Source organism: Zonotrichia albicollis, chromosome 39 (assembly GCF_047830755.1).
Source record: "Zonotrichia albicollis isolate bZonAlb1 chromosome 39, bZonAlb1.hap1, whole genome shotgun sequence".
In the NCBI taxonomy this organism is placed as follows: Eukaryota; Metazoa; Chordata; class Aves; order Passeriformes; family Passerellidae; genus Zonotrichia; species Zonotrichia albicollis.
The window spans coordinates 373,007-396,541 of record NC_133857.1 but is presented as its reverse complement, the minus strand read 5'-3'; the positions used below and the strand labels follow the sequence as shown (position 1 = coordinate 396,541).

The following is a 23,535-nucleotide window of genomic DNA, read 5'->3' as shown; positions in this document are numbered from 1 at the left end:
AACTCCCTTGGGGACCCCAAAATTTCATCCAGACCTTTCCCTAAAATCTTTCTTCTCATTTTCTGTGGCTGCCTCCGTTCCCGCTTTGATTTTCCCATTTAACGTGAATTCAAAACCCCCCGAAACTTCTCTGGGTGACCCCAAAACACCTCTGGGTGACCCCAAATCCCTCTGGGGGACCCCAAAACCCCTCTGGGGACCCCAAAACTCCCTTGGGGACCCCAAAATTTCCCTCCAACCCTTCCCTAAAGCTCCGCTCTCCCCCTGCCCCTAATTCGCGCTTTTATTTTCCCACACAAAATCACTTCCAGACCCCCCTGAATGACCCCAAAATCTCTCTAAGTGACCCCAAATCCCTCTGGGTGACCCCAAATCCCTGTGGGTGACCCCAAAACCCCAAAATCCACAGCTGGCCCACGCCAACGTGGTGGTGTACAGTTACCATTACCTGCTGGACCCCAAGATCGCCGGGCTGGTGTCGGCCGAGCTCGCCCGCTCCTCGGTCGTGGTGTTTGACGAGGCTCACAACATTGGTGAGACCCCAAGAAACCCCAAAAACCCAAAAAACCCCAAAATTCTGGGGCTTTGGGGGGTCCCTGGGGGGTTTGGGGTCATTCAGGGGAGATTTGGGGTCTTTTGGAGGGGATTTGGGGTCATTTAGGGGAGGTTTTGGGGGTTTGGGGTCGTGGTGTTTGACGAGGCTCACAACATCGGTGAGACCCCAAAAACCCCAAAAAAAACCCCAAAAACCCCCAAAAAAACCCCAAAAAACCCAAAATTCTGGGACTTTGGGGGGTTGAGGTCACTTAGGGGGGATTTGGGGAGGATTTGGGGTCTTTTGGAGGGGATTTGGGGTGATTTGGGGAAGGTTTGGGGTCGTGGTGTTGGACGAGGCTCACAACATCGGTGAGACCCCAAAAACCCCCAAAAAAACCCCCAAAAACCCCCAAAAACAAAATTCTGGGGCTTTAGGGGGTTGGGGTCACTTAGGGGGGGATTTGGGGAGGTTTTGGGGTGATTTGGGAGAGATTTGGGGTCATTTGGGGGAGGTTTGGGGTCGTGGTGTTTGACGAGGCTCACGACATCGGTGAGACCCCAAAAACCCCTAAAAAACCCCAAAAAAACCCAAAAAACCCAAAATTCTGGGGCTTTGGGGGGTCCCTGGGGGGATTTGGGGTCATTCAGGGGGGATTTGGGGTCATTTAGGGGAGATTTGGGGTGATTTGGGGGAGGTTTGGGGGGTTTGGGGTCGTGGTGTTTGATGAGGCTCACAACATCGGTGAGACCCAAAAAACCCCAAAAAACCCAAAATTCTGGGGCTTTGGGGGGTCCCTGGGGAGTTTGGGGTCATTCAGGGGAGATTTGGGGTCTTTTGGAGGGGATTTGGGGTCATTTAGGGGAGGTTTGTGGGGTTTGGGGTCGTGGTGTTTGACGAGGCTCACGACATCGGTGAGACCCCAAAAACACCCAAAAAACCCAAAAACCCCAAAATTCTGGGACTTTGGGGGGTCCCTGGAAGGTCTGGGGTCACTTAGGGGGGTTTGGGGTAATTTAGGGGAGGTTTGGGGGGTTTGGGGGGTTTGGGGTTGTGGTGTTTGATGAGGCTCACGACATCGGTGAGACCCCAAAAAAACCCCAAAAAACCCTAAAAAAACCCAAAAAACCCAAAATTCTGGGACTTTGGGGGGTCCCTGGGGGGTTTGGGGTCATTTGGGGGAGATTTGGGGAGGTTTTGGGGTCATTCAGGGGGGATTTGGGGTCATTTAGGGGAGGTTTGGGCGTTTGGGGTCATGGTGTTTGACGAGGCTCACAACATCGGTGAGACCCCAAAAACCCCCAAAAAACCCCAAAAAAACCCAAAAAACCCAAAATTCTGGGACTTTGGGGGGTCCCTGGGGGGTTTGGGGTCATTCAGGGGGATTTGGGGTCATTCAGGGGGGATTTGGGGTCATTTGGGGGAGATTTGGGGTCATTTAGGGGAGGTTTGGGGGTTTGGGGTCGTGGTGTTTGACGAGGCTCACGACATCAGTGAGACCCCAAAAACACCAAAAAAAACCCAAAAAACCCCAAAAACCCCAAAATTCTGGGACTTTAGGGGGTTGGAGTCACTTAGGGGGGATTTGGGGAGGTTTTGGGGTCATTCAGGGGGGATTTGGGGTCATTTAGGGGAGGTTTGGGGTCATTCAGGGGGGATTTGGGGTCATTTAGGGGAGGTTTGGGGGGTTTGGGGTCGTGGTGTTTGACGAGGCTCACAACATCGGTGAGACCCCAAAAACCCCAAAAAAAACCAAAAAACCCCAAAAAAACCCCAAATTCTGGGGCTTTGGGGGGTCCCTGGGTGTTTGGGGTCATTCAGGGGAGATTTGGGGAAGTTTTGGGGAGATTTGGGGTGATTTGGGGGAGGTTTGGGGTTGTGGTGTTTGACGAGGCTCACAACATCGGTGAGACCCCAAAAACACAAAAAAACCCCAAAAAACCCAAAATTCTGGGACTTTGGGGGGTCCCTGGGGGGTTTGGGGTCATTCAGGGGAGATTTGGGGAAGTTTTGGGGAGATTTGGGGTCATTTAGGGGAGGTTTGGGGTCATTCAGGGGGGATTTGGGGTCATTTAGGGGAGGTTTGAGGGGTTTGGGGTTGTGGTGTTCGACGAGGCTCACAACATCGGTGAGACCCCAAAAACACCCAAAAAACCCCAAAAAAACCAAAATTCTGGGATTTTAGGGGGTTGGGGTCACTTAGGGGGGATTTGGGGAGGTTTTGGGGTGATTCAGGGGGGATTTGGGGTGATTTGGGGGAGATTTGGGGTTGTGGTGTTCAATGAGGCTCACAACATCGGTGAGACCCCAAAAACCCCCCAAAAAACCCCCAAAAAACCCCAAAAAAACCAAAATTCTGGGACTTTGGGGGGTCCCTGGGGGGTTTGGGGTCATTTAGGGGGGATCTGGGGAGGTTTTGGGGTCATTCAGGGGAGATTTGGGGTCATTTAGGGGAGGTTTGGGGGGTTTGGGGTTGTGGTGTTTGATGAGGCTCACAACATCGGTGAGACCCCAAAAACATCAAAAAAACCCCAAAAAAACCCCAAAAACCCCAAAATTCTGGGACTTTGGGGGGTCCCTGGGGGTTTGGGGTCACTTAAGGGGGGATCTGGGGAGGTTATGGGGTCATTTAGGGGGGATGTGGGGTGATTTGGGGGAGGTTTGGGGTTGTGGTGTTTGACGAGGCTCACAACATCGGTGAGACCCCAAAAACACCAAAAAAACCCCAAAAAAACCAAAATTCTGGGAGTTTGGGGGGTCCCTGGGGGTTTGGGGTCATTTGGGGGAGATTTGGGGTCATTTGGGGGAGATTTGGGGTCTTTTGGAGGGGATTTGGGGTGATTTGGGGGAGATTTGGGGTCGTGGTGTTCAACGAGGCTCACAACATCAGTGAGACCCCAAAACCACCAAAAAACCCTAAAAAACCCCAAAAAACCAAAATTCTGGGGCTTTGGGGGGTCCCTGGGGGTTTGGGGTCACTTAAGGGGGGATCTGGGGAGGTTATGGGGTCATATGGGGGAGATTTGGGGTCATTCAGGGGGGATTTGGGGTCATTTAGGGGAGGTTTGGGGGGTTTGGGGTCATGGTGTTTGATGAGGCTCACAACATCGGTGAGACCCCAAAAACCCCCAAAAAAACCCCCAAAAACCCCCAAAAAAACCCAAAATTCTGGGGCTTTGGGGGGTCCCTGGGGAGTTTGGGGTCATTCAGGGGAGATTTGGGGAAGTTTTGGGGAGATTTGGGGTGATTTGGGGGAGGTTTGGGGTCGTGGTGTTTGATGAGGCTCACGACATCAGTGAGACCCCAAAAAACCCCAAAAAACCCAAAATTCTGGGGCTTTGGGGGGTCCCTGGGGGTTTGGGGTCATTTAGGGGGGATTTGGGGAGGATTTGGGGTCTTTTGGAGGGGATTTGGGGTGATTTGGGGTTTGGGGTCGTGGTGTTTGATGAGACTCACAACATCGGTGAGAGCCCAAAAACACCAAAAAACCCCAAAAATCCCAAAATTCTGGGACTTTGGGGGGTTGGGGTCACTTAGGGGGGGATTTGGGGAGGATTTGGGGTCTTTTGGAGGGGATTTGGGGTGATTTGGGGGAGGTTTGGGGTTGTGGTGTTTGATGAGGCTCACAACATCAGTGAGACCCCAAAAACACCAAAAAACCCCAAAAAACCCCAAAAAACCCAAAATTCTGGGGCTTTGGGGGGTCCTTGTGGGGTTTGGGGTCACTTAGGGGAGATTTGGGGTCATTCAGGGGGAATTTGGGGTCATTTAGGGGGGATTTGGGGGGTTTGGGGTCGTGGTGTTTGATGAGGCTCACAACATCGGTGAGACCCCAAAAACACCAAAAAACCCAAAAAAACCCCAAAAACCCCAAAATTCTGGGGCTTTGGGGGTCCCTGGGGGGTTTGGGGTCATTTAGGGGAGATTTGGGGTCATTTAGGGGGGATTTGGGGAAGTTTTGGGGAGATTTGGGGTGATTTGGGGTCGTGGTGTTCGATGAGGCTCACGAAATCGGTGAGACCCCAAAAACACCAAAAAAACCCCAAAAAAACCAAAACTCTGGGACTTTGGGGGGTTGGGGTCACTTAGGGGAGGATTTGGGAGGATTTGGGGTCTTTTGGAGGGGATTTGGGGGAGATTTGGGGTCGTGGTGTTTGATGAGGCTCACAACATCGGTGAGACCCCAAAAACACCAAAAAACCCCAAAAAGCACAAAAACCCCCAAAATCCTGAAAACCCCAAAAACCAGGGGGGGTCCTGAGGGTTGGAGTCACCAGGGGGTATTTTGAGGGTTTTTTTGGTGGATTTTAGAGGTGGTTTATGGGTATTTTGGGGGATTTTTGGGGAGATTTGGGGTTTTTTTAAGTGGATTTTGGGGGATTTTTGGGGTATTTTTTGCTGGATTTTGGGGGGATTTTTTGGGGTTTTTTTAGTGGGTTTTGGGGGATTTTTGGGGTATTTTTTGCTGGATTTTGGGGGGGATTTTTTGGGGTTATTTTTTAGTGGATTTTTGGTGGGTATTTTGTTTTTTTTTATTCTGGATTTTGGGGTAATTTTGGCGGATTTGGGGGTATTTGCAGGGGGTCTCTGGAGATTTTGGGAGGATTTTTAGGGGGTATTACGGGGTTTTTTAAACTGGATTTTGAAGTATTTTCGGGGGAGTTCGGGGGCATTTTGTGTATTTTTTTGCAGAATTTTGGGGGGATTTTTGGGGTTTTTTTACTGCGTTTTGGGGGATTTTGGGGGCATTTTTTGGAGGCGTTTTGCAGAATTTTTTTTGCAGGGTTTAGGGGTATTTCTGGGGGATATTTTGGGATATTTTTGGGGAGATTTTGACATTTGCTGACCCCAAACTCCATCCCCAGACAACGTGTGCATCGAGGCCATGGGAGTGACCATCACCCGCCGGACCCTCGACCGCTGCCAGGCCAACGTGGCCACGCTGCAGAGCCACGTCCAGAAGTCAGAGTTTGGGGTTTTTGGGGTTTTTTTTGGGGAATTTTAGGGGAATTTTGGATTTTTAGGGTCTCAGGGATGAGATTTGGGATTTTTAGGGGGAATTTTGGGGGGTTTTAGGGTGGATTTTGCAGTTTTAGGGGGGATTTTGGGGTGCCATGGGTGTGACCATCACCCGCTGCAGAGCCACGGCCAGAAGTCAGAATTTGGGGCTTTTTTGGGGTTTTTTGGGGAATTTTGGGATTTTCTGGGTCTCAGGGATGGGATTTGGGATTTTTAGGGGGGATTTTGGGAGTTTTAGGGTGGATTTTGGGGGTTTTAGGGTGGATTTTGCAGTTTTAGGGGGGATTTTGGGGTGCCATGGGTGTGACCATCACCCACTGCAGAGCCACGTCCAGAAGTCAGAATTTGGGGTTTTTGGGGTTTTTTAGGGGAATTTTGGGATTTTCTGGGTCTCAGGGATGGGATTTGGGATTTTTAGGGGGGATTTTGGGGGTTTTAGGGTGAATTTTGGGAGTTTTAGGGTGGATTTTGGGGTGCCATGGGTGTGACCATCACCCGCTGCAGAGCCACAGCCAGAAGTCAGAATTTGGGGTTTTTTTGGGTTTTTTAGGGGAATTTTGGGATTTTCTGGGTCTCAGGGATGGGATTTGGGGGATTTAGGGGGGATTTTGGGGGGTTTTAGGGGGGGATTTTGGGAGTTTTAGGGGGGATTTTGGGGGGTTTTAGGGGGGATTTTGCAGTTTTGGGGTGCCATGGGTGTGACCATCACCCGCTGCAGAGCCACGGCCAGAAGTCAGAATTTGGGGTTTTTGGGGAAATTTTGGGATTTTCTGGGTCTCAGGGATGGGATTTGGGGGGTTTAGGGGAATTTTGGGGTTTTTTTAGGAGAAATTTTGGGATTTTCTGGGTCTCAGGGATGGGATTTGGGGGTTTTAGGGGGGATTTTGGGGGTTTTAGGGGGATTTTGGGGGGTTTTGGGGTGGATTTTGGGAGTTTTAGGGGGGATTTTGGGAGTTTTAGGGGAGATTTTGGGGGGTTTTAGGGGGGTCCCAGGGATGGGATTTGGGGTCTCAGAGGGATCTCAGGGGTTATTTGGGATCTCAGGGGTTATTTGGGATCCCAGGGATGGAATTTGGGATCTCATGGGTGGGATTTGGGATCCCAGGGATGGAATTTGGGATCTCAGGATGGGTTGAAGGATCAGGGATGGAATTTGGGATTTTTGGGATCCATTTTAGGATAAAAGAATCCGATTCCCGCCGCCTGGCCGAGGAGCACCAGCGATTGGTGCAGGGGCTGTGGGGTGGGATTTGGGATCTCAAGAGGATCCCATAGGTGGGATTTGGGATCCCAGGGATGGAATTTGGGATTTTGGGATCCCTGTTAGGATAAAAGAATCGGATTCCCACCGCCTGGCTGAGGAGTACCGGCACCTGGTGCAGGGGCTGTGGGCTGGGATTTGGGATTTCAGGAGGATCCCAGGGATGGGATTTGGGATCTCAGGGATGGAATTTGGGATCTCAGGGATGGATTTGGGATCTCAGGGGTTATTTGGGATCTCAGGGATGGATTTAGGATCCCATGGGTGGGATTTGGGATCCCAGGGATGGGATTTGGGATCTCAGGGATGGATTTTGGCATTTTGGATCCCTTTTAGGATCAAGGAGTCGGACTCGCGCCGCCTGGCCGATGAGTACCGGCGCCTGGTGCAGGGGCTGTGGGGTTTGTTTAGGATCTCAGGGATGGGATTTGGGATCTCAGGGGTTATTTGGGATCTCAGGGATGGATTTGGGATCCCATGGATGGATTTTGGGGTCTCAGGGATGGAATTTGGGATTTTTGGGATCCATTTTAGGATAAAAGAATCCGACTCCCGCCGCCTGGCCGATGAGTACCGGCGATTGGTGCAGGGGCTGTGGGGTTTGTTTAGGATCTCAGGGGTTATTTGGGATCCCATGGATGGATTTTGGGATCTCAGGGATGGATTGAAGGATCAGGGATGAATTTTTGGGATCCCATTTAGGATAAAAGAGTCGGACTCGCGCCGCCTGGCCGATGAGTACCGGCGATTGGTGCAGGGGCTGTGGGGTTTGTTTAGGATCTCGTGGGTGGGATTTGGGATCCCAGGGATGGATTTTAGGATCTCAGGTGATTTTTGGATCCCTTTTAGGATAAAAGAATCGGATTCGCGCCGCCTGGCCGAGGAGTACCGGCGCCTGGTGCAGGGGCTGCGCGAGGCCGGCGCCGCCCGAGACTCCGACCTGTTCCTGGCCAACCCCGTCCTGCCCGACGAGATCCTGCAGGGTACGGGATCCACCGGGATCTGCTGGGATCCACCAGGGTTTGCTGGGATCCACCGGGATCACAGGAACCCCCAAAACCCTCGGGATCCACCTGGAGATCCTCAGGACCCCCCCCCAGGTCCCAGACCCTTTGGAAGTCTGGGATCCGCTGGGATCTGATGGGATCTGATGGGATCCACCGGGATCTGCTGGGATCCACCGGGGTCTGCTGGGATCACAGGAACCCCCCAAACCCTCGGGATCCCCCTTGAGATCCTAAGGACCCCCCCCCAGGTCCCAGACCCTTTGGAAGTTGGGATCTGATGGGATCCACTGGGATCACAGGAACCCCCAAAACCCTCAGGGTCCCACCCCAAATCCTCAGGACCCCCCCCAGGTCCCAGACCCTTTGGAAGTCTGGGATCCACTGGGATCCGATGGGATCTGATGGGGTCTGATGGGATCACAGGAACCCCCAAACCCTCGGGATCCACCTGGAGATCCTCAGGACCCCCCCCAAGTCCCAGACCCTTTGGAAGTCTGGGATCCACTGGGATCCGCTGGGATCTGATGGGATCTGATGGGATCACAGGAACCCCCAAAACCCTCGGGATCCACCCCAAATCCTCAGGACCCCCCCAGGTCCCAGACCCTTTGGAAGTCTGGGATCCGATGGGATCCGATGGGATCTGATGGGATCCACCGTGATCCTGGCAGCCCCCAGAATCATTGGGATGGTTTGGGGTGTCCCTGACCTCATTTCCCCCTGGTTTTTCTCTTTTTCTCCTGGGACTTTTTCCCATTTTTTCCTCTTTTCTCCAAATTTTCCCTTTTTTTTCCCATTTTTCCCTGTTTTTACCCCATTTCAGAGGCAGTCCCGGGCAGCATCCGCACGGCCGAGCACTTTGTGGGGTTTGGGCTGGTTTTGGGGGTTTTTGGGCTGGTTTTTGGGGTGATTTTTCCCCATTTTTTCCCCATTTTAGAAGCTGTCCCGGGCAGTATCCGCACGGCCGAGCACTTTGTGGGGTTCCTGCGCCGCCTGGTCGAGCACCTGCGGGCTCAGCTCCGGGGACCCCGAGTGCAGCAGCTGAGCCCCCCGGCCTTCCTGATGGAGCTCAGGGAGAAAGTGTGCATTGACCGCAAACCCCTCAGGTCTGGGACCCCCAAAAATGGGTTTGGGACCCCTAAAAACCCCATAAAAACCCCAAAAATGGGATCTGCACCCCGAAAAACCCCCCAGAGAGCCCCCCGGCCTTCCTGAGGGAGCTGAGGGACAGGGTCTGCATTGACCGCAAACCCCTCAGGTCTGGGAACCCCAAAAATGGGATTGGGACCCCTAAAAACGGGGTCTGCACCCCAAAAAATGGGTTTGGGACCCCAAAAATCCCCTAAGGAGCCCCCCGGCCTTCCTGATGGAGCTGAGGGAGAAAGTCTGCATTGATCGCAAACCCCTCAGGTCTGGGACCCCCAAAAATGGGATTGGGACCCCTAAAATGGGTTTGGGACCCCCAAAACCCCCTAAGGAGCCCCCCGGCCTTCCTGATGGAGCTGAGAGAGAAAGTCTGCATTGACCGCAAACCCCTCAGGTCTGGGACCCCCAAAAATGGGTTTGGGACCCCTAAAAACGGGGTCTGCACCCCGAAAAATGGGTTTGGGACCCCTAAAAACCCCCCAAAGAGCCCCCCGGCCTTCCTGAGGGAGCTCAGGGAGAAAGTCTGCATTGACCGCAAACCCCTCAGGTCTGGGAACCCCAAAAACGGGATTGGGACCCCTAAAAATGGGGTCTGCACCCCAAAAAATGGGATCTGCACCCCCTAAAACCCCCCAGAGAGCCCCCCGGGCCTTCCTGAGGGAGCTCAGGGACAGGGTCTGCATTGACCGCAAACCCCTCAGGTCTGGGACCCCCCGAAAACCCCAGAAATGGGATCTGCACCCCAAAAAATGGGTTTGGGACCCCTAAAAACCCCAAAATGGGATCTGCACCCCCTAAAACCCCCCCAAAGAGCCCCCCGGCCTTCCTGATGGAGCTCAGGGAGAAAGTCTGCATTGATCGCAAACCCCTCAGGTCTGGGACCCCCAAAAATGGGATTGGAACCCCTAAAAACCCCATTAAAACCCCAAAAATGGGATTGGAACCCCAAAAAACCCCATAAAAACCCCAAAAAATGGGTTTGGGACCCCAAAAACCCCCTAAGGAGCCCCCCGGCCTTCCTGAGGGAGCTGAGGGGCAGGGTCTGCATCGATCGCAAACCCCTCAGGTCTGGGACCCCAAAAACCCCCAAAATGCGATCTGTACCCCAAAAAAACCCATAAAAACCCCATAAAACGAGTTTGGGGCCCCAAAAGTGGGATTGGGACCCCAAAATTGGGTTTGGGACCCCAAAATTGGGTTTGGGACCCCTAAAATCTCCCTAAGGAGCCCCCCGGCCTTCCTGAGGGAGCTGAGGGACAGAGTCTGCATTGATCAGAAAACTCACCCAAAAACCCCATAAAAACCCCATAAAACCCCCAAAAATGGGCTCAGGACCCCCAAAAATGGGCTCAGGACCCCCAAAAATGGGTCTGGGACCCCAAAAAACCCCATAAAAACCCCAAAAAATGGTTTGGGACCCCCTAAAATCCCCCTAAGGAGCCCCCCGGCCTTTCTGAGGGAGCTGAGGGTCAGGGTCTGCATTGATTGGAAAACTCACCCAAAAACCCCATAAAACCCCCAAAAATGGACTCAGGACCCCCAAAAATGGGTCTGGGACCCCAAATAACCCCATAAAAACCCCCAAAAATGGGATTGGGACCCCCTAAAACCCCCCAAAGAGCCCCCGGCCTTCCTGAGGGAGCTGAGGGACAGGGTCTGCATCGATCGCAAACCCCTCAGGTCTGGGACCCCCAAAAACCCCCAAAATGGGATCTGTACCCCAAGAAACACCCAGAAAATGGGATCTGCATCCCCAAAAATGGAATCTGTGCCCCAAAAATGGGATTGGGACCCCAAAAAATGGGATCTGCACCCCCTAAAACCCCCCAAAGAGCCCCCCGGCCTTCCTGAGGGAGCTGAGGGGCAGGGTCTGCATTGATCGGAAACCCCTCAGGTCTGGGACCCCCAAAAACGGGGTCTGCACCCCAACAAATGGGTTCAGGACCCCAAAAATGGGTTTGGAACCCCCAAAAATGAGTTTGGGACCCCCAAAATCCCCTAAGGAGCCCCCCGGCCTTCCTGATGGAGCTGAGGGAGAAAGTCTGCATTGATCGCAAACCTCTGAGGTCTGGGAACCCCGAAAATGGGCTCAGGACCCCTAAAAATGGGTTTGGGACCCCAAAAACGGGATCTGCACCCCAAAAAAATGGGTTCAGGACCCCCCAAAATGGGATTGAGACCCCAAAAAATGGGGTTGGGACCTCAAAAAAAATCTTTTCCTTGGAGGGTTTTTGGTGTTTCTGGGGTGATTTTGGAGGTTTTGTGAGGTTTTGGGGGTTTCTGGGGTGATTTTTTTTGGGTTTTTTTGGTTTTGGGTTTTTGGGCTCCCTGAGGTGGTTTTTGGGGTGATTTTTTGGTTTTTTGGGGTCCCTGAGCCCCAATTTTGCCCCCTTTGCAGGTTCTGTGCCGAGCGCCTGCACTCCCTGCTCCGCCCCCTCCCCTTGGGGGGATTTTGGGGTTTTTGGGGGGATTTGGGGAGGATTTTTTTGGTTTTAGGGGTTTTTGGGGTCCCTGAAGTGGATTTTGGGGTCCCTGAGGTGGTTTTTGGGGTGATTTTTGTGGTTTTTGGGGTCCCTGAACCCCAATTTTGCCCCCCCCCTTTGCAGGTTCTGTGCCGAGCGCCTGCACCCCCTGCTCCGCACCCTCCCCTTGGAGGAATTTTTTGGGGATTTTGGTGTTTTAGGGGTTTTCTGGGGGTTTTTGGGGTCCCTGAAGTGAATTTTGGGGTCCCTGAGGTGATTTTTGGGGTGATTTTTTGGGTTTTTGGGGTCCCTGAACCCCAATTTTGCCCCCCCCCCTTTGCAGGTTCTGTGCCGAGCGCCTGCACTCCCTGCTCCGCCCCCTCCCCTTGGGGGGATTTTTGTGGGAGTTTTGGTGTTTTAGGGGTTTTTGGGATGGTTTTGGGGGTTTTTGGGGTCCCTGAAGTAAATTTTGGGGTCCCTGAGGTGGGTTTTGGGGTGATTTTTGGGGTTTTTGGGGTCCCTGAGCCCCAATTTTGCCCCCTTTGCAGGTTCTGTGCCGAGCGCCTGCACCCCCTGCTCCGCCCCCTCCCCTTGGAGGGATTTTGGGGTTCCTGGGGGGATTTTTGTGGGGATTTTTGGTGTTTTAGGGTTTTTTGGGGTGGTTTTAGGGGTTTTTGGGGTCCCTGAGGTGGTTTTTGGGGTGATTTTTTGGTTTTTTTGGGGTCCCTGAGCCCCAATTTTGGCTCCCCTTTGCAGGTTCTGTGCCGAGCGCCTGCACCCCCTGCTCCGCCCCCTCCCCTTGGGGGATTTTTTTGGGATTTTTGGTGTTTCTGGGGTTTTTTGGGGTGGTTTTAGGGGTTTTTGGGGTCCCTGAGGTGGATTTTGGAGTGATTTTTGGGGTTTTTGGGGTCCCTGAACCCCAATTTTGGCTCCCCTTTGCAGGTTCTGTGCCGAGCGCCTGCACCCCCTGCTCTGCCCCCCTCCCCTTGGGGGGATTTTTGTGGGGTTTTGGTGGTTTAGGGTTTTTTGGGGTGGTTTTGGGGGGTTTTGGGGTCCCTGAAGTGAATTTTGGGGTCCCTGAGGTGGGTTTTGGGGTGATTTTTGGGGTTTTTGGGGTCCCTGAGCCCCAATTTTGCCCCCTTTGCAGGTTCTGTGCTGAGCGTTTGCACCCCCTGCTCCGCCCCCTCCCCTTGGGGGGATTTTGGGGTTCCTGGGGGGATTTTTGTGGGGTTTTTTTGGGATTTTTGGTGTTTTTTGGATTTTCTGGTGTGGTTTTAGGGGTTTTTGGGGTCCCTGAGGTGGATTTTGGGGTCCCTGAGCCCCAGTTTTGCCCCCTTTGCAGGTTCTGTGCCGAGCGCCTGCACTCCCTGCTCCGCACCCTCCCCTTGGGGGGATTTTTGTGGGGATTTTGGTGTTTTAGGGGTTTTTGGGGTCCCTGAGGTGGATTTTGGGGTGGTTTTAGGGGTTTTTGGGGTCCCTGAGGTGGATTTTGGGGTCCCTGAGCCCCAATTTTGCCCCCTTTGCAGGTTCTGTGCCGAGCGCCTGCACTCCCTGCTCCGCACCCTCGCCCTCCCCGACGTCGCCGATTTCTCCCCCATCACCCTCGTGGCCAATTTCGCCACCCTGGTCAGCACCTACAGCAAAGGTGGGGGCAAAAAACACCAAAACCACCCCAAAAATACCCTAAAAATATCCTAAAAATACCCTATAACCCAGTCAGCACCTACAGCAAAGGTGGGGTCAAAAATCCTAAAAATAACCCAAAAATATTCCCAAAAATACCCTTAAAATATCCTAAAAATACCCTAAAAATATCCTCAAAATATCCTATAACCCTGGTCAGCACCTACAGCAAAGGTGGGGTCAAAAATCCTAAAAATAACCCAAAAATATCCCCAAAAATACCCCAAAAATATCCCATAACCCGGTCAGCACCTACAGCAAAGGTGGGGTCAAAAACCACCAAAAACACCCCAAAATACCCTAAAATATCCCATAGCCCTGGTCAGCACCTACAGCAAAGGTGGGGTCGAAAAACACCAAAATCACCCCAAAAATACCCCAAAAATACCCCTAAAATATCCTGTAATCCTGGTCAGCACCTACAGCAAAGGTGGGGTCAAAAATCCTAAAAATAACCCCAAAATATCCCCAAAAATACCCTAAAAATACCCTAAAAATATCCCATAGCCCTGGTCAGCGCCTACAGCAAAGGTGGGGTCAAAAAACACCAAAAACGCCCCAAAAATACCCTAAAAATATCCCATAACCCTGGTCAGCACCTACAGCAAAGGTGGGGTCAAAAAACACCAAAAACACCCCAAAAATACCCTAAAAATACCCCAAAAGTACCCTATAATTCTGGTCAGCACCTACAGCAAAGGTGGGGCCCAAAACCACCCCAAAAATATCCCCAAAAATACCCTAAAAATACCCTATAATCCTGGTCAGCACCTACAGCAAAGGTGGGGTCAAAAATCCTAAAAATAACCCCAAAATACTATAATCCTGGTCAGCACCTACAGCAAAGGTGGGGTCAAAAATCCTAAAAATAACCCCAAAATATCCCCAAAAATACCCTAAAAATATCCTAAAAATATCCCATAACCCTGGTCAGCACCTACAGCAAAGGTGGGGTCAAAAAACACCAAAATTCCTCAAAAAAACCCCAAAATACCCTGAAAATATCCTGTAATTCTGGTCAGCACCTACAGCAAAGGTGGGGCCCTAAAAACCCCAAAAATGCCAAAAATACCCTAAAAATACCCTAAAATATCCTGTAATCGTGGTCAGCACCTACAGCAAAGGTGGGGCCCTAAAAACCCCAAAATCACCCCAAAATACCTTAAAAATCACCCTAAAATAACCCATAATCCTGGTCAGCACCTACAGCAAAGGTGGGGTCAAAAATCCTAAAAATACCCCCAAAATATCCCCAAAAATACCCTAAAAATACCTCAAAATCACCCCAAAAATACCCTAAAATAACCCAAAAATACCCCAAAAATACCCTATAACCCTGGTCAGCATCTACAGCAAAAGAGGGGCTCAAAAATCCCAAACGACCCTAAAAATATCCTACAAAATCCTTAAATCCACCCAAAAACTCCAAAATCCCCAAAACCCCCCAAAAAACCCTCCAAAAATCTCCCCAAAATCCCCCTTATGAACCCCAAAATTTCCCCTAAATTCCCTCCAAATCCCTGAAAGTCCTCCTCAAAAAACCCCAAATCCCTCAAAAAAAACCCAAAACTCCCCTAAATCCCCAAAATCCACCCTCAAAAAAAACCCCCAAAATTCTCCCCTAAATTCCCTCCAAATCCCTGAAAATCCTTCTCAAAAAACCCCAAAATCCCCCCCAAAAATATCCAAAATTCTCCCCTAAATTCCTCCCCAAAAAGCCCCAAAACTCCCCCAAAATCCACCCAAAACCCCCCCAAAAATCCCAAAATTCCCCAAAAAACCCCAAAATTGCCCCCAAAAAACCCCAAATTCCCATCAAATTCCCCCCAAAAAAAACCCAAAAATCCCAAAATTCTCCCCAAAAACCCCAAATTCCCTCCAAATTCCCATCAAAATTTCCCCCAAAATTCCCCCCAAAACCCCAAATTCCCTCAAAATCCCCCAAATCCCCTCCAAATTTCCCCAAATCCCCCAAAACCCCAAAATCCCCAAAAAACCCCAAAATTCCCCAAAAAACCCCAAAATTCCCCAAATTCCCCCCAAACCCGCCCAGGTTTCACCATCATCATCGAGCCCTTCGACGACCGCACCCGAGCATCTCCAACCCCGTCCTGCACTTCAGGTCTGGCAAATTTGGGAATTTTGGGGTTTTTTTGGGAATTTTGGGGTTTTTTTGGGAGATTTTGGGGTTTTGAGGATTTTTTTTGGTGGATTTTGGGTGGATTTTGGTGGATTTTGGTGGATTTTTGGGGTTTTTGGTGGATTTTGGGTGAATTTTGGTGGATTTTTGGTGATTTTGGGGGTTTTTTGGTGGATTTGGGTGAATTTTGGGGGGTTTTTTTGGTGGATTTTTGGGTGAATTTTGGGGGTTTTTTGGGTGGATTTTTGGGTGAATTTTGGGGGTTTTTGGTGGATTTTGGGTGGATTTTGGGGATTTTTGGTGGATTTTTGGGGTTTTTTTGGTGGATTTTGGGTGAATTTTGGTGGATTTTTGGGTTTTTTTTGGTGGATTTTGGTGGGTGAATTTTGGTGGATTTTTGGTGGATTTTTGGGTTTTTTTGGTGGATTTTGGGTGGATTTTGGGGTTTTTTTTGGTGGATTTTGGGGTTTTTTTTGGTGGATTTTGGGTGGATTTTTGGGGTTTTTGGTGGATTTTGGGTGGATTTTGGTTTTTTCATGAGGGTTTTTGGAGGGATTTGGGGTTTTTTGGGGGGGGGTTTTGGAGGGATTTTGGGCTGTTTTGGGGGGATTTTGAAGGATTTGAGGTTTTTTTTTTTTGGATGAGATTTATGGGTTTTTTCAGGGGGTATTTTGTGGAGGTTTGGGGGGCGATTTAGGGATTTTTTTGGGTGGGATTTTTGGGATTTTGAGAGGGATTTGGGGGAGATTTTGAGGGAGGTTTGAGGGGATTTAAGGGATGGGATTTTGGGATTTTTTGAGGGGGATTTTGATGTGGATTTGGGAGGTTTTAAGGGGTATTTGGGGTTTTTTGGGGGGGATTTTGAGGTTTTTTGGGGGATTTTGAGGTTTTTTTGGAGGATTTTGAGTTTTTTTGGGGGGGATTTTGAGGTTTTTTTGGGGGGATTTTGAGGTTTTTTTGGGGGATTTTGAGGTTTTTTTGGGGGGATTTTGAGGGTTTTTTGGGGGGATTTTGGGGGGCTTTTGGCGGGATTTTGTGCGGTTTTTTGACGGGATTTTGAGGTGGATTTGGGGTTTTCTTGGAGGGGGATTTTGGGTTTTTGGAGGGGGATTTTGGGGGAGATTTGGGGTTTTTTTGGGGTGATTTTGATGGGTTTTTTTTGGGGTTCCCCGCAGCTGCCTGGACGCCTCCATCGCCATCCGGCCGGTGTTCGAGCGCTTCCAGTCCGTCATCGTCACCTCGGGGGTGAGGGACCCCAAAATCACCCCAAAATCACCCCAAAAATACCCAAAAATCACCCCAAAGATACCCCCAAAATTACCCCAAAGATACCCTACAATCACCCCAAAAATTACCCGAAATCACCCCAAAATATCCCCAAAATCACCCAAAAATCACCCAAAAGTACCTGAAAATCACCCCAAAAATACCCCAAAATCACCCAAAGATACCCTAAAATCACCCCAAAAATAACCCAAAAATACCCTACAATCACCTCAAAAATACCCGAAAATCACCCCAAAAATACCACCAAAAATAACCCAAAAATACCTTACAATCACCCCAAAAATTACCCGAAAAACCCCAAAATCACCCAGAAATACCCCCAAATCACCCCAAAGATACCCTAAAATCACCCAGAAATCACCCAAAAGTACCTGAAAGTCACCCCAAAAATATCCCCAAAATATCCCTGAAATTCCCTCATCATCATCTTGGGGGTGAGAGACACCAAAAATACCCAAAATCACCCAAAAATGACCCAAAAAATACCCTAAAATAACCCAAAATACCCCCAAAATCACCCCCAAAATACCCTACAATCACCCCAAAAATAACCCAAAAATACCCTACAATCACCCCAAAAATTACCTGAAAAACCCCAAAATCACCCCAAAAATATCCCAAATATCCTGAAATTCCTCATCATCACCTTGGGGGTGAGACCCAAAAAATACCCAAAAATCTCCCGTCAAAAAATCCAAATCCCCCCAAAACCCCGTAAAAAACCCAAAATCCTCCCCAAAATCCCAAATCCACCCCAAAAAATCCCAAATCCCTCCAAAAACCCCAAAACCCCTCCCAAAATTCCCCCCAAAATCCCCGAATTCCACCCCCAAAAATCCCCCAGAACATCCCCCCCAAAAAAACCCCAAAAACCCCAAAATTCAAATCCACCCCAAAAAATCCCAAATCCCCCCCAAAACCCCCAAGGCCTCAAAAATCCCCCAAAAATCTCCAAATTCCCATTAAAAACCCCAAAATTCCTCCAAAAACCCCATTAAAAAAAACCAAAATTCCTCCCAAAAACCCCATTAAAAAACCCCAAAATTCCCCCAAAAACCCCATAAAAAAACCCCAAATCCCTCCCAAAAACCCCATTAAAAACCCCAAAATTCCCCCCAAAAACCCCATTAAAAAAACCCAAAATTCCTCCAAAAACCCCATTAAAAACCCCAAAATTCCCCCCAAAACCCCATAAAAAAACCCAAATCCCTCCCAAAAACCCCATTAAAAAACCCAAAATTCCCTCCCAAAAACCCCATTAAAAAACCCCAAAATTCCCCCCAAAAACCCATAAAAAAACCCCAAATCCCTCCCAAAAACCCCATAAAAAAAACCCCAAAATTCCCCCCAAAAACCCCATAAAAACCCCAAAAACCCCCAAAATCCCCCTGACCCCCCATTTTCTCCCCTCCCCCCAGACTTTGTCCCCCCTGGAGTTTTACCCAAAATTTTGGGGTTCCAGCCCGTTACCATGGCAACGTTCAGCATGACCCTGGCCCGCACCTGCCTCTGCCCCATGGTGGGAACTGGGGGGTCCTGGGGGGTCTGGGGGTCCTGGGGGGATTTGGGGGGTCCTGGGGAGATTTGGGGGGGATTTGGGGAAATCTGGGGGTCCTGGGGGATTTGGGGGGGATTTGGGGGGTCCTAGGGGGATTTGGGAGGATCTGGGGGATTTGGGGGGGTTTGGGGGAATTTGGGGGATTTGGGGGTCCTGGGGGGGTTTGGGGGAAATTTGGGGGCAATTTGGGGGGACTGAGGGGTTTTTGGGGGGTCCTGGGGGGATTTGGGGGTCCTGGGGAGATTTGGGGAAATTTGGGGGCAATTTGGGGGGTCCTGGGGGGAATTTGGGGGGTCCTGGGGGGAATTTGGGGAGGATCTGGGGGGATTTGGGGGGGGTTGTGGGGTCCTGGGGGGTTTGGGGGATCCTGGGGGAGTTTGGGGGGTCCTGGGGGGTTTGGGGGGAATTTGGGGGGTCCTGGGGGGATTTGGGGGGGACTGAGGGAGGTTGGGGGATCCTGGGAGGATTTTAGAGGGATTTTGGGGGGGTCTTGAGGGGATTTTGAGGGGTCCTAGGGGGGATTTGGGGAGGATTTGGGGGAAATTTGGGGGGTCCTGGGAGGGATTTGTGGGGGACTGAGGGGGATTTGGGGGGTCCTGAGGAGTTTTGGGGGAATTTGAGGGGTCCTGGGGGTGTTTGGGGGGGATGTGTGGGGTCCTGGGGAGTTTGGGGGGTCCTGGGGGGATTTGGGGGAAATTTGGGGGGTCCTGGGGGGGTTTGGGGGGTCCTGGGGGGGACTGAGGGTTTTGGGGGGAATTTGGGGGGTCCTGGGGGGGTTTGGGGAGGATCTGGGGGATTTTGGGGGGATTTGGGGAAGATTTTGGGAGGATTTTGGAGGATTTTGGGAGAATTTTGGGAGGATTTTGGGGGATTTTGAGGAGAATTTTCAGGGATTTTGGGAGGATTTTGGGGGATTTTGGGAGGATTTTGGAGATTTTGGGGGGATTTTGGGGAGGATTTTGGAGGATTTTGGGGAGGATTTTGGGAGGAATTGGGGGGGATTTTGGGAGGATTTTGGGGGGATTTTGGGGGGATTTTGGGGGAACTTGGGGGATTTTTAGTGCATTTTGGGAGGATTTTTGAGAGGATTTTGGGGAAGATTTTGGGGGGATTTTGGGAGGATTTTGGGGGATTTTGGGAGGATTTTGGGGGGATTTTGGAGGATTTGGGGAGGATTTTGGGGGGGATTTTGGGGAGATTTGGAGGATTTTGGGAGGATTTTGAGGGATTTTGGGGAGTTTTTGGGGGGATTTTGGGGGGATTTGGGGAGGATTTTTGGAGGATTTTGGGGGGATTTTGAGGAGGATTTTGGGGGGATTTTGGGGGATTTTGGAGGATTTGGGGTGATTTTGGGGGAATTTGGGGAAGATTTTGGGGGAATTTGGGGAGGATTTTGGGAGGATTTTGGGAGGATTTTGGGGGGATTTTGGGGAGGATTTTGGAGAATTTTTGGGGGGATTTCAGGGGGATTTTGGGGGGATTTTGGGGGGATTTTGGGGAGGATTTGGGGTCTCAGGGGGTCTGACCCCCCTTTTTCCCCCTCCCCAGATCGTGGGCAGGGGCAATGACCAGGTGGCCATGAGCTCCAAATTCGAGACCCGCGAGGACATCGGTGCGGATTTGGGGGAAATTTTGGGGTTTTTGGGGTTTTGGGGTCTGGGGATTCTGGGGAGGGTCTCAGAGGGATTTTGGGTTTTTTTGCGAAGAATTTTGGGGGAATTTTGGGGTTTTTGGGGGTTTTGGGGTGGCCATGAGCTCCAAATTTGATACCTGTGAGGACATTGTTGCAGATTTGGGGCAAAATTTGAGGGAAAATTTGGGGTTTTTGGGGGAAAATTTGAGGGTTTGGGGTTTTTGGGGTCTGGGGGATTCTGGGGAGGGGTCCTCAGAGGGATTCTGGGGTTTTTGTGAAGAATTTTGGGGAATTTTGGGGTTTTTGGGGGGTTTTGGAGCAGCCATGAGCTCCAAGTTCAAGACCCATGAAGACATCAATGGGGCTGGGGGGGATTTGGGCAAAATTTGGGGTGTTTGGGGGAAAATTTGGGGTTTTTGGGGGGAAAATTTGAGGGTTTGGGGTTTTTGGGGTCTGGGGATTCTGGGAGGGGTCTCAGAGGGATTTTGGGGTTTTTTGAGAGGAATTTTGGGGGAATTTTGGGGTTTTTGGGGTTTTTGGGGTTTTGGGGTGGCCATGAGCTCCAAGTTCAAGACCTGCAAGGACATCGGTGGGGCTGGGGGGGATTTGGGGCAAATTTGGGGCAAAATTTGGGGTTTTTGGGGTCTGGGGGATTCTGGGGAGGGGTCTCAGGGTCATTTTGGGGGATTTTGGGTTTATTTGGGGGGAAATTTGGAGTTTTTGGGGGCGGCCCATGAGCTCCAAAGTCGATACCCGTGAGGACATTGTTGTAGATTTGGGGCAAAATTTGGGGTTTTTGGGGGAAAATTTGGGTTTTGGGGATTTTGGGGTCTGGGGGATTCTGGGGAGGGTCTCAGAGGGATTTTGGTTGGTTTGGATTTTGGGTTTTTGGGATTTTGGGGTTTTGGGGGTTTGGGGAGTTTGGGGGTTTTGGGGTGGCCATGAGCTCCAAGTTCAAGACCTGCAAGGACATCGGTGGGGCTGGGGGGATTTGGGGCAAAATTTGGGGAAAATTTGGGGTTTTTGGGGTCTGGGGGATTCTGGGGAGGGGTCTCAGAGGGATTTTGGGTTTTTTGGGAGGAATTTTGGGGGAATTTTGGGGTTTTTGGGAATTTTGGGGGTTTTGGGGTGGCCATGAGCTCCAAGTTCAAGACCCATGAAGACATCAGTGGGGCTGGGGGGGATTTGGGGCAAAATTTGGGGCAAAATTTGGGTTTTTGGGGGAAAATTTGAGGGTTTGGGGTTTTTGGGGTCTGGGGGATTCTGGGGAGGGGTCTCAGAGGGATTTTGGGGGGATTTTGGGTTTATTTGGGGGGAAATTTGGAGTTTTTGGGGGCGGCCCATGAGCTCCAATTCGAGGCCAGTGAGGACATTGATGAGGATTTGGGCAAAATTTGGGGTTTTGGGGGAAAATTTGAGGGTTTGGGGTTTTTGGGGTCTGGGGGATTCTGGGGAGGGGTCTCAGAGGGATTTTGGGGTTTTTTGTGAGATTTTGGGGTTTTTGGGGAGTTTTGTGGGTTTTGGGTGGCCATGAGCTCCAAGTTCAAGACCACGAGGACATCGGTGGGGCTGGGGGGGATTTGGGGCAAAAATTGGGGGAAAATTTGGGGTTTTTGGGGGAAAATTTGAGGGGTTTTGGGGTTTTTGGGGTCTGGGGGATTCTGGGGAGGGGTCTCAGGGTCATTTGGGGGATTTTGGGTTTATTTGGGGGGAAATTTGGAGTTTTTGGAGGCGGCCCATGAGCTCAAAGTCGATACCCGTGAGGACATGGTTGCAGATTTGGGGCAAAATTTGAGGGAAAATTTGGGTTTTTGGGGGAAAATTTGAGGGTTTGGGGTTTTTGGGGTCTGGGGGATTCTGGGGAGGGGTCTCAGAGGGATTTTGGGGTTTTTTGAGAGGAATTTTGGGGGAATTTTGGGGTTTTTGGGGAGTTTTGGGGGTTTTGGGGTGGCCATGAGCTCCAAGTTCAAGACCCATGAAGACATCGGTGGGGCTGGGGGGATTTGGGGCAAAATTTGGGGCAAAATTTGGGGTTTTTGGGGGAAAATTTGGGGTTTTTGGGGTCTGGGGGATTCTGGGGAGGGGTCTCAGGGTCATTTTGGGGGGATTTTGGTTTATTTGGGGGGAAATTTGGAGTTTTTGGGGGCGGCCCATGAGCTCCAAATTCGAGACCTGTGAGGACATTGATGCGGATTTGGGGCAAAATTTGGGGTTTTGGGGAAAATTTGGGGTTTTTGGGGGAAAATTTGAGAGTTTGGGTTTTGGGGTCTGGGGGATTTTGGGGAGGGGTCTCAGAGGGATTTTGGGGTTTTTGAGAGGAATTTTGGGGGAATTTGGGGTTTTTGGGAGTTTTGGGGTGGCCATGAGCTCCAAGTTCAAGACCCATGAAGACATCAGTGGGGCTGGGGGGGATTTGGGGCAAAATTTGGGGGAAAATTTGGGGTTTTTGGGGTCTGGGGGATTCTGGGGAGGGGTCTCAGGGTCATTTTGGGGGGATTTGGGTTTATTTGGGGGGAAATTTGGAGTTTTTGGGGGCGGCCCATGAGCTCCAAATTCGATACCCGTGAGGACATTGTTACAGATTTGGGGCAAAATTTGGGGTTTTTGGGGAAAATTTGAGGGTTTGGGGTTTTTGGGGTCTGGGGGATTCTGGGGAGGGGTCTCAGAGGGATTTTGGGTTTTTTTGCAAGGAATTTTGGGGAATTTTGGGGTTTTTGGGGGGTTTTGGGGTGGCCATGAGCTCAAATTAAAGACCTGCAAGGACCTTGGTGGGGCTGGGGGGATTTGGGGCAAAATTTGGGGTTAAATTTGGGGTTTTTGGGTTTCTGGGTGAGGTTTGGGGTTTTTGGGGTTTGGGGAGGTGTCTTGGGGTTTTTGGGTTTTTTTGGATTTTTTGGGTTCCAAATTTCCCCCAAACCCCATCAGTGACCCGAAATTCCGGGCAGCTGCTCCTGAAGCATTTTGGGGGGAATTTTTGGGTTTTTGGGATCTCTGGGATTTCTGGAGATTTTTGGGGTATTTTTAGGGTTCCAATAACCCAAATAACCCCAAATTTCCCCCAAACCCCATCAGTGACCCGAAATTCCGGGCAGCTGCTCCTGAGCTTTTTGGAGGATTTTGAGGCAATTTTTGGGGCATTTCTGTGGGGATTTGGGATTTTTTGGGGGATTTTGAGTTTTTGGGCATTTCTGGGGTTCCCAATAACCCAAATCACCCCGAATTCACCCCAAATTGCCAGCGGTGACCAGGAATTACGGGCAGCTGCTCCTGGAGCTCTCGGCCGTGGTCCCCGACGGCCTCGTGGCTTTTTTCACCAGCTACGTCTACCTGGAGAGCACCGTGGCCTCGTGGTACGAGCAGGTGGGAGCTCAAAAATACCCAAAACATCCCCAAAATATCCCCAAAAATACCCCCAAAAATACCTCAAAATCACCCCAAAAATACCCCCAAAAATCCCATTAAAATAGGCAAAAATCCCCCAAAATACCCTGAAATCTCTCATGTTCTCACCTGTACCTGGAGAGCACCGTGGCCTCGTGGTACGAGCAGGTGGGAGCTCAAAAACACCCCAAAACATCCCCAAAATATCCCCAAAATACCCCCAAAAATTGACCCAAAATCCCTCAAAAATCCCATTAAAATAGGCAAAAATACCTCAAAATCTCCCCAAAAATATCCACAAAAATACCCCAAAATCACCCCAACATATCCCCAAAAATATCTCAAAATCACCCCAAAAATACCCCCAAAAATGACCCAAAAATCCCCTCAAAAATCCCATCAAAATAGCCAAAATACCTACAA

At 50.6% G+C, this 23,535-nt stretch overlaps 1 protein-coding gene across 1 annotated transcript in view; it reads left to right on the top strand.

Annotated features, from left to right (window-relative positions):
* Positions 1–418: 418 nt before the first annotated feature.
* ERCC2 (ERCC excision repair 2, TFIIH core complex helicase subunit) overlaps positions 419–23,535 on the top strand; it is a gene marked incomplete at its 5' end in the record, with an annotated part of 37,374 nt that continues 14,257 nt past the window's right edge. The window contains 12 exon segments of the mRNA XM_074531807.1: positions 419–533; positions 5,401–5,497; positions 7,665–7,798; positions 8,760–8,928; positions 12,957–13,075; positions 15,167–15,199; positions 15,202–15,235; positions 16,429–16,498; positions 17,959–17,986; positions 17,989–18,059; positions 19,647–19,710; positions 22,970–23,091. Of these exon segments, the coding sequence (XP_074387908.1) occupies positions 419–533; positions 5,401–5,497; positions 7,665–7,798; positions 8,760–8,928; positions 12,957–13,075; positions 15,167–15,199; positions 15,202–15,235; positions 16,429–16,498; positions 17,959–17,986; positions 17,989–18,059; positions 19,647–19,710; positions 22,970–23,091 (1,056 nt within the window).